This window comes from Corythoichthys intestinalis, chromosome 16 (assembly GCF_030265065.1).
Source record: "Corythoichthys intestinalis isolate RoL2023-P3 chromosome 16, ASM3026506v1, whole genome shotgun sequence".
NCBI lineage: Eukaryota > Metazoa > Chordata > Actinopteri > Syngnathiformes > Syngnathidae > Corythoichthys > Corythoichthys intestinalis.
In genome coordinates this window covers 13,871,734-13,887,783 of record NC_080410.1, presented here as the reverse complement: position 1 = coordinate 13,887,783, position 16,050 = coordinate 13,871,734, and the positions used below count along the sequence as shown (strand labels likewise).

Genomic DNA, 16,050 nt, shown 5'->3' with positions numbered 1-16,050 from the left:
GGCAGTTAGTAAAACATATTAAAAACACTAATGGCGGCCAAAAAGTTCAATTGTAGTGAGTGAAGTCCCTGCATACCTGCAACAAATCAAACTGAACGCGGCCCTCCATGTTGATGATCTTGTTCTCTCGGCGTCCCATTTGCTTGCTCTGAAAGTTGAGGTCTCGCAACACTGACTTGATCCCTCTCACGCGTCCCAAATATGGAAACAGATTGACCTGCGCACAGAAAAGAGTTGATTAGCACACACAAAGAAGAATTTATTTGGAGCAAATGATGCCTTTAACCTTTAAAGCAGCTGCTCTGTTCAGCAAGTAGGGAAAGTCAAAGTTTTGGATGTTGTATCCGGTGATGATGTCCGCGTCCACTGTTCTTAAAAACTCAGCCCAGCTCTGCTCCAAAACACAATGTCGTAGAGAAGGTTAACCCTTTCAGGGACAGTGTTCAGAGCTATTGTTAGCTGAAATCATTCACTGCAGCCCAGGTCACAGAGTATGTGTTGTGGTAGATAGCAGAAGAGGGAAATTGACATTGAAAAGACTAATTGACGTCCAATCCATCTCAACTAACTCCAGTTAAAACGGATTGGACGTCTATTGCCGTCAATGGCAGCCAAAGAGTTAAGCTATGTGAGGTGACAAGAGATTTATTACCATAATTTTCAGACTGTAAGCCGCTACTTTTTCCCCCCTCAGTTTGAATCCTGCGACTTATCCAGTGCGGCTTATTTGACAGTGCCGTCATATGACTGTCATAATTATGACATAACAGTATCGTGGGCATTAATGAATGCTTATGAGAGATTTCATTAAGTGTCATCCGCAAATTATGTCACTAACACAAAATGACATGTCATAAGCATTCATTAATGCTCATGGCAGTGTCATCTGATAATTATGATGGTCTTATGAAAGTCTTATGGCGGCACTATCAAATAAAGTGTTACCAAATACCATAACTGGCAATTAATGAAACAACTGGGAACAGTAACTAAAGAAATAATTAACACAGAACATGAATTTTGCTTGTTATTTACATCTGTAGCGCTGCAATGCATGCTAGGAGGCATGTTGGACGACAACTATGTTGACAGCTGAGGTTGACTGTCTCTCCCAAGGGAGCAGTGATGGCCAAGTTACCATAATTTTCGGACTATAAATAAGCCGCTTCTTTTTTCCTTTATTTTGAATCCTGCAGTTTATTAACCCAAATAAATCGACAAATAGGTCACACTTTATTTGACCTCACAGGACTGTCATAAGACCGTCATAATTATGACATGACACTATTATGGGCATTACTGAATGCTTATGATGTCATGACGTGTCATCCGGCAAATTGTGTCACCAACTCCATTTATGTCCTGCTTGGATCTTTTACATCTTTTGCCGGATAACGCTAAATGACATATGTTAAAAGCATTCATTAATGCTCATGACAGTTTAATGTCATAACTATGATTGTCTCATGACAGTCTCATGGCACCACTGTCAAATAAAGTGTTACCAAATATCATAACTAGCAATTATTGAAACAACTGGAACAGTAACTGAAGAAATAATTAGCAAAGAACATGAATTTTGATTCGTTACATCTGTAGCGCTGCATTGCATGCGAGGAGGCATGTTGGGCAACAACAGTGTTGACAGCAGAGGTTGACTGTCTCCCCCAAGGGAGCAGTGATAGCCAAATTAAACTTCTTGAAGCAATGAAGCTTTGCAGCCAATTGGTTCAAAGCTTCATAGTGGTTCATTTGGTTTTATGACAATCGTATAATGCCACGCTCAAATAAAGCATCAGCAGGTTAATATCTTTTGGTGTAAATATCCCATAATACATTCAGGACAGCTGCGGCTCATAGTCCAGTGCGGCTTATCTATGAAGAAATGCAGTTTTTGTGCCAAATTTGGTGGGTGGCGGCTTATAGTCAGGTGCGCCTTATAGTGTGAAAATTACGGTATTTGAATTTATGTCATTATTCTTTATTTCGACGTATTATAATTTGTAAATTTGAACTTTTTCTAAATAATTTTATTTCATTTTGAATTTTGTGTGTGTGTGTTTTTTTTTTTTTATATATATAAAACTGATTTTAAAAAAATATTTTTGGTTTATTTCTATTTAAATAATTCCTTTTTTCCCTACATGGATCAATCAATTAATCCATTCATATTATTTAAAGTGATTGATATTTTTGTCTATTGCCCATCGCAAAATAAGTGTGGGCAACACTAATACTACAGTTGGATGTCAAATGGGGGCTGCGAAATACTGTCCCGTGGGCCACAATCGAGACTTTTAGACCACTGTCTTATATGAATGTAACAAAAACATTTAAGAAAAAAATAATCATAGTTTTTGCATGAAAGGGTTTAAAAAAAAAAAAAAAAAAAAAAAAAAAAAAAGGAATTCCTGCGGAATGTGATGTTGCGTTTAAATAAAGCAATGTGTTTACCTGCAGAAGCTGCTTTTCCTGAGTGAAGCATAAAATCTGAGAGCCTACAATGCTGGCGCAGGACTGGAGTGTGAAGACTGTCCGAATGAAGGGCTCTGTCTCGCCCTGTCGCTGCACCATGGACGCTATCTGAATCACAGGGTCTTTGTCTGCTTCTGGGAAAATTCCTGGAGAAAAAAAAAAAAAAAAAAAAAAAAGGGGGGGGGGGGGGGGGGATGACAATGGAGAGACAAATTAGCAATGGCCTTGTCACAAAGTAAAACTACTTTGCTGTAGTGTATAGGCTGTTTCACACTAGCGTCAACCCATTTATTGTGTATGTGGGAGGGGATCTCTCAACAAAGGTGAGCGCTGGCGGCTGTTTTGGACAGTAGCGCAAGACTTGAATCTTTGCCAAAGGGGCGGGGCCCAAAATAGAAACTTGTTCTATTTTCAAAGCATTGCCGCGCTGACTTCAACAATGCATCCAATAGCAGAGGGGCAGGTGTACCGATATCTGTGCTATCAGGCTGTTTTGACAGACGGATACACACAATTCACGCCTGATGAAATCTTGATTAAAAAAAAAAAAAAAACGCATTTAAGTTTCGCGAGCTCTGGAACAAAATGGCTCTCACACCTCTCCTTGCTAAGCTAAATAATATCTCAACGTGCTTTTGTGTTGAAATGTAGTACATGAATAACGAAAAAACTATTCACCTTCTAACCAAAACTTATAAAAACTCAACACAGCTATTATAATCTCCCCGACTCCTTGAAATAGGAGGTGCTTGGGACTATAGTAAATATTGGGGTGTAACGTTACACAAAAGTCACGGTTCGGTACATACCTCGGTACGGGGGTTATGGTTCGGTACGCGTTTGGTACAACGGGAAAAACAAAAAGGCTTGTTTTCGATCACAGCATTTGAAAGTTAAGGATTCTATTGGCTAAAACTGAAAAGCAGCTCTCACTAAAGTGCAAAATGTATAAGCAGAAAACATCAAACTTGTGAATTCCTGTTTTTATAGTTCTAACATACTTTAATTGAAAGTTCATAAGGGTGTAACGGTACATGTATTCGTATTGAACCGTTTCGGTGCTTGGTGCTCGGTTCGGAACGGAGGCGTACCGAACGAGTTTCTGACGTAACGTAAGCCTTACTTTTCGAGGCTGTGAGTCGATCAGGTTACAGTTTTTTTTTTTGTGTAGATTATATTTACTCAGTCTTCTCTACTATAATGAGGACCAACACGGTAGGAAAGTCCAGAAACGTCTACAGCGCGACAACGTGGCCGTCGCGAGAACGCAGTGAAATGCGGGCGTTAGAGTCAATCAGCCAATGCACACCAGTCGCAGTGCGGCCGCGTGTTAGATGCGTCCCAGAAGCGGCTCAATGCGATGCACGCGAAAAGAACTGCAGAGTTTATTATTTGTCGCGAGATGCGGCCCTCCAGCGTCAAGACTACTAGCTAGGATTGGGCCGGAAGTCACTCGTGTAATAATACGGTGGATCCGGTCGATTTTCAAACTAATATGCAAACGTAACCTACTTTTTGAGTCCATCAGATCTCTTGAGTGGTAGATCGGGGCACAGTTGACTTGTCTTTACTGCTGTCTTCTCTGCTATAATAATAACCAACACGGCCCCGTGTTCAATACAAAACCATCCTACCACAACAAAACAAGTAAGAACTAATATTCACATAGGAACTAATGTTATACAACATAAAATATACAATATAAATGAATATTACATCACATGTGTAAAATATAAACATATAATAAAATAAATAATAGCATATTTTAATAAAATAAATTGAAATGAACTAAAACACCTGTAATTAAATAATAAGAATAATACATACATCCTGCTTACACAATTAAATTTATTAATTTCTGTGTGGCGCTTTAACTTGAGAAAATCCACCAATAAAGCTTTTGAAAGCCCTTCATAAGAAAAAAAAATCATTGAGGCATTTCATTTCATTTGTAAAAAATGTTAAAATCTTTGTCATTGGGACTGCTTTTCTCTTTAGCACAGGACTTTTTTTTCCTTCTTTCTTTCAGAAAGAAAGCTGACCAATACGCGGGGTCTGAAAGGCAAATTGTTGTTGGATTATTATCTTTAAATACCCGCTACTTTTTGAGCAGAATTCTAGCTTTGTATAGGCTACTGTTCCTATTGTTGAAAGCACAAAAGTGTGTAAACAACTAGGACATTTATATTTTGCATTTTGTTTTCTTACTGTACCGAAAATGAACCAAACCGTGACCTCAAAACCGAGGTACATACCAAACCGAGATTTTTGTGTACCGTTACACCCCTAACAGTTCATGTGGAAAAACAGACCCATTTTTGTAGGGATCAACTGAGGTTACAATTGAAGTCAGGTAGCACTCGTCAGCTGGCAACCTTTGTAACTTTATAAAAATAAGATACTATAATTGTCAATGTTGAGATTACATACAGTTAACTGTAAACCATTGCCAGTGAACATACACTTCCACATAACATTCATTCACTTTCCATGCCGCTTTTCCTCACAAGGGTCGGGAGATGCTAGAGCCTATCCCAGCCAACTACGGGCAGTGATGGCGGGGTACACCCTGAATTGGTTGCCAGCCAATCGCACACACTCATACCTACGGACAATTTAGAGTGTTCAATCAGGCTACTACGCATGTTTTTGGAAACGGGATTCCCCGGAGAAAGCCCACGCAGGCAACATACAAACACCACACAGAAAGGCCGGAGCCCGGGATTGAACCCTTGATCTCAGAACTGTGAGGCAGACATGCTAACCACTCGGCCACTGTCTATAAAATAAAAAGTGCAAAATAGTGCAAATAGTGCAAAAATTAATACTCACTCAGTGTTTCAATGCCTTCAGCCAAGGACTAGAGCAAAATAAATTGATTTGAAAATACTGTTTCATTGCTAGAGGTGCTGCCAGCACAGCTACGATGTGGCAACACCATCCTCCTATTTGTGCATTCGGTCTAGTAACATGACGCTCCTACTGGTGCGATTCGCTGGCACAAAGACTTGTGGGTCAACTGACACCACGATTGTAAATAGTTAAATGCATGAGCGTGTAAGTAAGTAAGAATTAATACTGGCTCCTGTGCTTAAGGGAAGCTATCTCCCGCTTCTTGTGAACGCTTCAATGTAGAATAAATACACTTAAGAGCGTGCATGTAATTGTGCAATTGATACTCTACTTGCTGTACATTTACCATGACTTCCCTAGTAATGATCAACAATAACTTCCTCTGTTATATTTTTCCTGCTTTTCACCTTAATGTCAGTTGCTGGTTTAGGTGCATTACCTCTACAGCCCCCTGGAGTGGAAGAGGACTAACTCCGACATGGATTTTTTTCTCCCCTACTCAAGTGTATTTACCGTCTGACAGCGTGCACCGAACTGAGATGCCCGTACCGTGACGGTACAGGACAAATACAAATACCATTACACTCTTAGTAAATATACATGGAGTCCCCCCGCTTTTCACTTCCTGACAGTGTCTGCGTCAGCCTATGTGGCTCCTCTCGTTTTGAGCTTGCCGTGGGCTGCTTTTCAAACTAGGCTGCCACTAGTGTGAAACAGTCTTAATTACTAGCAAAAATGTAACAGATGGAATATTTCCGGCACCTTTTCTTCCCGCACATTCAATGTCAAAGCTAAGGACGCGGAGCGGCGCAATTCTCTGCCATTCGCCTTCAGCTGGGTGACTTATCAAGTCTGTCCATGCAACATCCACCTCATACTGACACAAGGATTCCTAAAGAATACATCAAGTTAATAGTAAAGCATTAGATTAAAACATCACAGCGTGCTGCTATTACATCAGGTTAGGTAGACCCACCTTGCCTGGCTGCTTGGAAAATGTGTCCCCTCCACTGTTTTCCTCACGGACTCTGTACTTCCCTTGAGGAAGTTCAATCCAGCAGCACCCAACCACATCACAGTCCACCATGAATCTGTTAACATAAAACCCTCATGAAGATAGAGGTAAAATAGAGCAACGTTCTTCATAATACAATAGAAAGGTGAGCTAACTGCTAGTTAACCGTGCTGCCCCACATTACATCATGTCTTATTAATACCCAAAAAGGCTTTTTTGGGAGAATATGCGTGCGGATGATGTGATCTGCCATGGGTCAATTATTATTAATTTTGGGGCATTTTTGTGTCACGAGACGCCCAATCCATTTAGACTGGGAGGGGCGAATGAACGATCATTAATTTGCCCCTCCCAATCAAAATGGACTGGACGTCTAGCGCCGTTAATGGCACTGAAAGATGAGCATTCACAGCCTGTCCTCCCAGTTTGAATGAATTGGATGTGTACCATTATCAATGGTGGGCAATGAGTGCATTCTAGGCCACTTCCTTGTTCATTTTAGGGTATTTACATCTGTTAATTTTGGGAAACTTCTTGCACATTTTGAGCCATTCTGGGGTCAGTGCTAGAACATTTTGGATCATTTCATGTTGATTTTAGGGTATTTCCAGGTCACTTCATGTTTATTTGTCACTTCCTGTAGATTTTGGGGCCTTTTAAGGTCACTTTGTTAGCATCTGGGCATTTTTCCCCAGTGTTTCCCACAAATGAACGAGACTGTGGCGGCCCGCCACAGTCTCGTTTGGGCCCGCCACAGTCTCGTTTGCCCCCCCGCCGATTTAAAAAAAAAAAAAAAAAAAAAAAAAAAAAAATCAGATGCGTCAGTCAGCCGATTACACAGCTGTAGCCCACTCCACTCTACTACCAGGTAGTAGAGTAGCATTTTAGAGTAGTATTTTATTTATTTATTTATTTATTTATTTAAGAGACGCAAGGGGAACGAGTAGGAAGAGTGGGAGAACGAGCGAGATAGCGAGAGATTGCGGTCGCATGTCTTAGCAGCCCGCTGTTATTTTGTTATTGGTTTTCTTTATTATTGTTACCACAATCAAGTGGGTAAGCAAATATAGACTTCTCTCCTTCTTCCCCATATCCGGGGCATTACAATAGTTTGGATCGGACTTTTCGGCGAAAGTGAGCGGTGGACGGCCGTCTTGGACGGAAAGCAAACTTTGATTGAACTTGCGCGGAGAGGCGGGGCCCAAAATAAAGCCTTGCTCTATTTTCAGAGCGTTGGTCACAGTAAAATATTTATTAGTTCAAGCAGAGTAAAATGATACATATTCACGGTACAAGAACGTCGTTTCCATGTCCATCGATTGGTAAGAAAAGGCTGTTTGTACGAGTGACGTGTGGGCGCTCCCGTCAGGGGGGACATTTCGCGTGGAGTGGTTATTTTTCGGCACAACACCGGCGCGCCAACTTCAGACAATTACGGCTGACGAAACTTGGATAAATGACCCCCCCCCCCCAATTTCGCCAGCTCTGGGACACTCGAAAAATGACTCTCATACATCTCCTTGCTAAGTTAATGGTACCTCGATGTGCGTTTGTGTGGAAATTTAGTTCACGAACAACGGGGAAAAAAATATTCACCTTCTCACCGAATCAAGTAAAAGTCTTTACACGGCTATTAGAATTCCCCCAGTCCTGTAAATGGGTCAGTTGACAGAAGGACTGTTATTGTTGCGGTAATGTAGTACTTATGAGGGTCAAATAAAAAGGAAAAAGGAGGACTACGACGGCGGTCTGAAACCCGCGGCTCTCGGGCCGCATGCGGCTCTTTAGCGCTGCTTCGGAGCTGTTTTCTTTTCTTGTCTTTTTTTTAATGGAAAAAGATGGGAGAGGGAAATATATTTTTTGTTTTAATAGGATTTCTAGGAGGACAAACATGACACAAACATTCTTTCAATTCATTAATATTGTAATGAAGTTAAACTTGTGGTAGCATCGTACAACAGAGTAGTCACGTGGTGCGCAATAGGATCCACTGCAGGGAAAATAAACATTTAATCATGAAGGCTAATTATGTATTTCTAGCCAACTTAGTGATTTTTATAGTAGGCTAATATAGCTAGTATTGATAATTATAAGGCTTGTACAAGGCTTTTAATTTTTTGCTGCTCCAGACATACTGTATCAGTTTGTTTTTGGGCGGGGGGGGGGGGGGGGGGGTCAAATATGGCTCTTTCAACAGTTTGGGTAGCCAACCCTGAGTCACTACGAGATGTAAGTCATACTATTGCTACGAGAAAAAAAAGTCGCATTATTACATAGGGTAACGTAGCTGTAATCAGCTACGCATTTTACATACATGTACCGTAGCTGAGAGCTATAACATTAGCCTCGCTAATGAAATATTTCAACTATATCTTTGTTATGGTTCTTCTTGGGGGGAAAAAATAATGAACAAAAAAAAAAAAAATTCGCCGTGGCACGACATGGTGAGGCTGTCCGACTCCGACTCCCACCACCACCGTTTCAAAAAATCCTATGGGAAAAACTGGTCAGAGACCCTCCCACCACAGTCTCCTAAAATCCTGTGGGAAACACTGTTCCCCATTGGAAATGAATGGGGCTTTTGGAAATACTGTAAACGTGGATGTTAGTCGCAAAGATTAGTGAAACCGTACGTGTTTTGGCAAAAACTGCACACAACTTTGCTATTTGTAATCGCCCCGTACCGTCACGGTATTTGCATCATGGGTCCGTGGCCGAAAAAGTACATAGGAAAAAACACCAATATAATATACGAGGAGTTTTGCTTTAAAAGCATTCTCAAAATTAAAAACTCACCTGATTTCAAAATCTATGTTGGCTTCAAATGATTTAAAACACTGCGTAGGAAAAGGTCCGAACTTCAAACCCTGCTCCAGCAGTCGCTTGGCGGGCGCAATGAGACGCGGCATGGCCATGGTGATCCGCAAGAAATCCATGATTTGTTTGCCGTGGTAGCCGTACATATCTGGAGAAAGTGACAACCAAAATCAATTTTAAAAAAAGCTGAAAGTCATCAGAAAAACGATCATTCTTCACGTCCTCACTTTCTTTGCGGGTAATGTCCACAGCTAATACTGTGACGGAGATGTTGTCTTTGTTGGAGCGCATGTCCTTTAACACAGCTGAGTTGAGTTCTCTTTTAAATTCACCCAAGTAATCTGGTGTGAATCCTGTTCACAAAGCAAATTAGTAAAAAATAAATACATTTTAGCGTGGAATGCATTCCCCTATGCATTCCCCCTAGAAACATACACAGAATGGAAAAAAGTGACAGACGAAAGGAAATATTAACCATTTGGTGCCGGAACATAGAAGTAAGGGGCAAAACCATGAATGTGGCAACACACGCTGTTCCCACTGTCCGTCACTCCAAACATGCGAATGATGGGGACTTTTCCATGTAATTGACCGGGCATGCCTGCCACATGTGCGCCTGCATAAATTGTGACAATTGAATTTTTAGCAGAAGCATACATTGAATGATCAATGATTTATCACACACTCACACACACACACACACACAAAAAAAAAAAAAAAAAACTCATTATTTTCTTTTGAAAAAAAAACTATTGAAAAAACAAGATTTTGGAGGGCCATGCAGAATTCGTGCCACGTTTTGGCCCTTCCACTCCATGTACAGTTGAAGCCAGAAGTTTACACTGTTCAAAAATGTATCATTTTTGTCTCACTGTCTGTCAAATCAGACTAAACCTCTCCTGTTTCAGGTCATTCAGGATAACTGAAATTATTTAATTTTTTGAATCCCACAACAATGAGACAATTTCTGACAAAATTTTATATTATTTTCCTCAAAGTCAAATGTTTATATACACAAAAAGTGTTATGTCTTTAAAGAACACGGGGAAGTCCAGATGATGAGGTCATGGCTTTGGAAGCTCCTGGCAACATGAGTTAATAGATGGCACACTTGAGGATGTATTTAAGGCCACATCTCAAAAACTCTGTTTCCTTGTTTGAAATCATGGGAAGATAAAAAAAAAACGCCAGGAAATCAAAGACCGAACTCTACAAGTCTGACTCATCCTTGGGTGCAATTTCATTATGGGAATGTCTAACCTTCACACTGCTCAGGAAGGAGACTGGCTGTATGTCCCAGAGATAAACGTGGTTTAGTCCAAAATGTGTGAATCAACCCCAGAACAAAAGCTAAAGACTTAGTAAAGATGCTGGATGAAGCTGGTAACAAAGTGACATTATCCACAGTGAAATGTGTCCTGCACCGAAATGGGCTGAAAGGCCACGCACCAAGAATGAAGCCATTATTCCTAAAGAAATAGAAAAAAAGCCTCTTTCCAAAAATACACGAAGACAAAGATTTTAACTTCTGGAGACGTGTCCGGTGGTCTGTTGAAACTAAAGTATGAAGCATCGAGGTGGCGGATCATGTTGTAGGGCTTTTTTGCTACAGCAGAAACTGGAGTTCTTCATCAAATTGACAACATAATGAAGAAAGAACATTACATGGAGCTATTCAGGCAGCTTCTTAAGACATCAGCCAGGAAGCTAAAACTTGGCCTTAAATGTCTTTCAAATGGAAACTGTTGTTCAAACACATAATATATATATATATATATATATATATATATATATATATATATATATATATTTTTTTTTTTTTTTTTAATTTTGCATATTGGAGATTTATATATTTATCAGTCCATTCTATGCGTAAGTGTGTGTGCACTCTATGGGGCAGCTTTGAATCTCATAACACTTTGAGTAATGACAATAAAGGCGTTCTATTCATCGATTAAATCGATTAATAAATTAGTTCCCAACTAATTTGATAATCGATTACTGCCGGCAGTTATGAGCAGTTCCGTTTGGGTCCTTGTTTATGTGTAATATGAGGCTGCGCACGCACTAGTGATTAGAGCAAGAGCGAGACAGAGCTTACTGCTACACTCAGGTTGGGTTGTGAATCAATAATAATGTATTACGACGTGTCGAGAGTTGGACTGTCTACTGTGTTGCTAGAGCCAGTGTGCTTCTGTCAGAGGTGAATAAATGACGCCAATAGTATTGTTTGTATTCTTTATTGATGAGATGTTACTATTTAGCACAAAGTGCTAAGATAGTTAGTGATTATGCTAATCAGTGTTTTTTTTTTTTTTTTTTTAAACACTTGTCCTGTTCAACTGCTTGACACGGAGAATGGAAATCTGAGAGTCCAATTGGTCCGAACAGTTTCAATGTATCACATGGGAGTATGACATACTCCCATTGTAATCATTCAACGTGCCCGTTTATTAGGAGAAAGCAGCTAACAGGAAGAGGTTATGGGGGAACAGAAGAAAAGAGACAGAAGAAGCAGAAACAAGAAATACATTGAACGCCTACACTAACTATGAATATGTTGGTGCTATCGTTAGCTAGTTGTATTCCCGGTTGACACCATGTGGGGGGCCTGATGACTAAGGAGAAAGATGGGTGTGGGGGGTCCAGAAAGATAAGTGATTGGGAAGGGTGGAGTGTACACAAATCAGCCATGTGAGGTTTAGAACCCAGTATTTGTGTAAATCCTGAACCCTAACCCCTGCTAAGCTAGTTAGCGATTATGCTAATCGGTGTCTTAAGTGTCCGTTTGTAATGTGTTTTGGAGAAGTATATTAGCACTTGAATTATTGTTATACAGTAAAGTGGTCTCATTTCTTTTTATAAAGAAACCATCTAAACCCATTCATATACAGTTGTGGTCAAAAGTTTACATACACTTGTGAAGAACATAATGTCATGGGTCTCTTGAGTTTCCAGCTATTTCTACAACTCTGATTTTTCTCCGATACAGTGATTGGAACAGATACTTCTTCGTCACAAAAAACATTCATGAAGTTTGGTTCTTTTATGACTTTATTATGGGTTAACAGAAAAAGTGATCAAATCTGCTGGGTCAAAAATATACATACATGGATCCGAAAAAGCGAATCATTGACTTGAACAAGTCAGGAAAGTCACCTGGAGCCATTTCAAAGCAGCTGCAGGTCCCAAGAGTAACAGTGCAAACAATTGTTTGTAAGTATAAAGTGCATGGCACTGTTTTGTCACTGCCACGATCAGGAAGAAAACGCAAGCTATCACCTGCTGCTGAGAGAAAATTGGTCAGGAGGGTGAAGATTCAACCGAGAATCACCAAAAAGCAGATCTGCCAAGAATTAGAAGCTGCTGGAACAAAGGTGTCACTGTCCACAGTCAAGCGTGTTTTGCATCTCCATGGACTGAGAGGCTGCCGTGCAAGAAGGAAGCCCTTGCTCCAAAAGCGGCACCTTAAGGCTCGACTGAAGTTTGCTGCTGATCACATGGACAAAGATAAGACCTACAGGAGGTAAGTTCTGTGTTCAGACGAAACAAAAATCGAGCTGTTTGGCCACAATGCCCAGCAATATGTTTGGAGGAGAAAAGGTGAGGCCTTTAACCTCAAGTACACCATGCCTACCGTCAAGCACGGTGGTGGTAATATTATGCTGTGGGGCTGTTTTGCTACCACTGGAACTGGTGCTTTACAGAGAGTAAATGGGATAATGAAGAAGGAGGATTACCTCCAAATTCTTCAAGATAACCTAACGTCATCACCCCGAAGATTGGGTCTTGGGCGCAGTTGGGTGTTCCAACAGGACAATGACCCCAAACACACATCAAAAGTGGTAATGGAATGGCTAAATCAGGCTAGAATTAAGGTTTTCGAATGGCCTTCCCACAGTCCTGACTTAAACCCCATTGAGAACTTGTGGACAATGCTGAAGAAACAAGTCCATGTCAGAAAGCCATCAAATTTAACTGAACTGCACCAATTCTGTCAAGAGGAGTGGTCAAAGATTCAACCAGAAGCTTGCCAGAAGGTTGTGGATGGCTACCAAAAGCGCCTAATTGAAGTGAAAATGGCCAAGGGACATGTTACCAAATATTAGCGCTGCTGTATGTATATTTTTGACCCAGCAGATTTGATCACTTTTTTCTGTTCACCCATAATAAAGTCATAAAAGAACCAAACTTCATGAATGTTTTTTGTGACAAAGACGTATCTGTTCCAATCACTCTATCAGAGAGAAATCAGAGTTGTAGAAATAACTGGAAACTCAAGAGAGCCATGACATTATGTTCTTCACAAGTGTATATAAACTTTTGACCACAACTGTAATAGCTTAGAGTCAACACAAGCTCCCATTCAAACTGTAAATTGTCGTACAGACAGTGTGTTTTGAAAATGGATTGTATTTAGGAACAACTGTTTAATAAAGAAAAATGATTCATTAGTCTGCCTCCTCCATATTTGATTTTACCCACAAGAAAAAAAAATGCCAACCATCATCACTTTTTTTGAATTTGAATGAACAGAACTTTTGTCTGATTTCTGTACTGAGAAATTCTTTTTGTTATATACTCAGAACCTTTATCAAAAACTTTAACAAGTGTTATGTACTTAAAACAGTACAGTTGTAGACTACAGTTAAGCCAGGAAGCTGTAATAAAATATTTTTTCAAACGAAAGTCATCTGTTTTGTCTTCATTGTTACTTACAACATGTCTAAAACTACTTTAAGTTAAATTGTGAAGGTAATTGAAAAAAGTGATATTTATCCGATTTATCGTTTAATTAATCGTCTGATTAAACGATTATAAAAATAATTGTTAGTTGCAGCCATGCAGAATAACAAAGTCAATGTGGCCATCACAAAGCCCTGATCTGCATCCCACCAAAAATTTGTGGGCAGATCTGTAAAGGCGTGTGCGGGCAAGGCGACTGAAAACATTGATTTGGTTACACGAGTACTATCAGGAGGAACGGGCCAGGATTCTAGCAGAGTACTGTCAGAAACTTGTGGAAGGTTACCCAAAACATCTAACTCAAGTCACGCAGTTCAAAGAAAATACTACTCAAAACTATGGAAATAATGGTAAATGGTGTTATACTTATATAGCACTTTTCCAACTTTCAAGGCGCTCAAAGCGCTTTACACTATCTCGCCATCCAGAATAATGTATGTAAACTTTTGTCCTCGAAGAAAATAATATAAAATTCTCAAAGAAATTCTCATTTTTGTGACATTAAACTAAATTAAATCATTTTGGACATCGAAACGGACCTGAAACAGGAGAAGTTTAATCTGATTTGACTTCTGGCAGTCAGACAAAAAAAAGAAATGTATTTTTGCACAGTGTATGTCAACATCCGACTTATCTGTATTGCGAGGGTCCGCTCACTGTACCTAAATAATAGTCCAAATCAATCTGCTGAAACACCAATAAATCAGTGGTTGGGTTCAGTGGAGGGGCATGTGGCCTTCTCCAGCGAGGGTTGATGTCTGTCGAAAAGAGGTCACCTGGCACAAAAAGGTTACACAAGTTAATATGAATACAGTACCAAATAACTTTCAATACTGATACTTGTTACATACCAACAGGAATAACGTCATGGCCGGCCTGCCCCTCCAACTCTTCGGAATCCATGTCCACATCATCAAACATGGACAATTCTTCCTCAAAGTGTGAGGGACTGTCCTCCCATTCACCGCCTATCTTGCTACGTTTAGCCTGGGAAAGGCCACCCGTGAAAGGGCTTCCATTGCGCTTTTTATAATCCATGACTACAACTAAAAAATGAGAACACAGTTATTAAATAATTAGTTGTTTAACTCATTTGCTGCCATCGGCAGGGAATGACGTCAAATCCACTAGAACTGAGAGGGCTTGGCAGTAAAGTTGTCACAATGATAATATTTTCAACACGAAATCGATACTCAGAAAATATTCGATACTACATGAATAAAAACCCCAAATTAAATGTTATTTTTTAACCCGTTCATTCACTGCAAGCTTCCCACTACAAATGGATTGGACGTCTAGCACTGCGCAAGACACCAACGGCAGCCAATAAGTTAAAATTAAATTAGCATTTGTTGCTCATATTTCAGTGCCGCTGATTGCGCTAGACGTCAACGGCAGCCAGTGACTGAACGAGGAAAATGCAAAAATATCCTCCATTACCTATACTATCAAGAGTAGTGCAAAATCAAATTTCCCCCATCACAACAAATTTCTGGTGACCTGTGGTATTTTAAAAGCAAAAATAAACGAATAAAACATTACCACAATATTTAGGGTGCAACATATGCAAATACTAGCTAGATTTAAAAAAATTACCACAACAGTTCCTTATTGCCCCAGAAGAGGTGAGTGTGGATACATTTGCAATCCAATATTGTATAAGTATACAGTATAACATTTCATTATCAATTTCTTGATAACTTTTGACAACCCGACTTGGCAGTGATCTGACTACAAAGAAAAATTATGATTTTACAGAATATTTTGTTGTAGGATGTAGGACTCATTAAAATGAGGAATTACCTGTGATAACCAACCAAGGATGTAGGTTTGCATAGGGACAGTAGGGACTTAACACTACCAGCTTTTCAGGATGCTCAAATTGTCCCCACCAACTTTTAAGCAACCTTATTTGCGTTATAAAATGAGTTCAGTTATATAGGTAATTTAGATGTTATTCCCATTTGTTGTATAGATACAATCGACCCTACTATTATAAAGTGAATTATTTTCATTATGTTCAGACTTACATTTACCCCTTCTCACTTGCTGAATGTGCCGGTCCAATTTTTTCTCTCCCTCAAACATACGTTTGATTGGCTGATGACTAAACAACCCCCCCCCCCCCCCCCCCCCACACACAC

At 39.9% G+C, this 16,050-nt stretch overlaps 1 protein-coding gene across 2 annotated transcripts in view; it reads right to left on the bottom strand.

The window, feature by feature from the left end:
* The window catches only part of pold1 (polymerase (DNA directed), delta 1, catalytic subunit), a 48,355-nt gene that overhangs the window by 29,406 nt on the left and 2,899 nt on the right, over nucleotides 1–16,050 (bottom strand). For both annotated transcript variants that reach the window (XM_057817509.1, XM_057817508.1), the window contains exons 2-11: nucleotides 14,758–14,952; nucleotides 14,569–14,682; nucleotides 9,636–9,776; nucleotides 9,388–9,513; nucleotides 9,140–9,308; nucleotides 6,305–6,419; nucleotides 6,091–6,220; nucleotides 2,455–2,621; nucleotides 287–391; nucleotides 77–217 (exon numbers count right to left, since the gene is read on the bottom strand). In XM_057817509.1, the coding sequence (XP_057673492.1) occupies nucleotides 77–217; nucleotides 287–391; nucleotides 2,455–2,621; nucleotides 6,091–6,220; nucleotides 6,305–6,419; nucleotides 9,140–9,308; nucleotides 9,388–9,513; nucleotides 9,636–9,776; nucleotides 14,569–14,682; nucleotides 14,758–14,944 (1,395 nt within the window). In that variant the 5' untranslated portion in view covers nucleotides 14,945–14,952. The remainder of the gene's footprint in view (nucleotides 1–76; nucleotides 218–286; nucleotides 392–2,454; nucleotides 2,622–6,090; nucleotides 6,221–6,304; nucleotides 6,420–9,139; nucleotides 9,309–9,387; nucleotides 9,514–9,635; nucleotides 9,777–14,568; nucleotides 14,683–14,757; nucleotides 14,953–16,050) is intronic.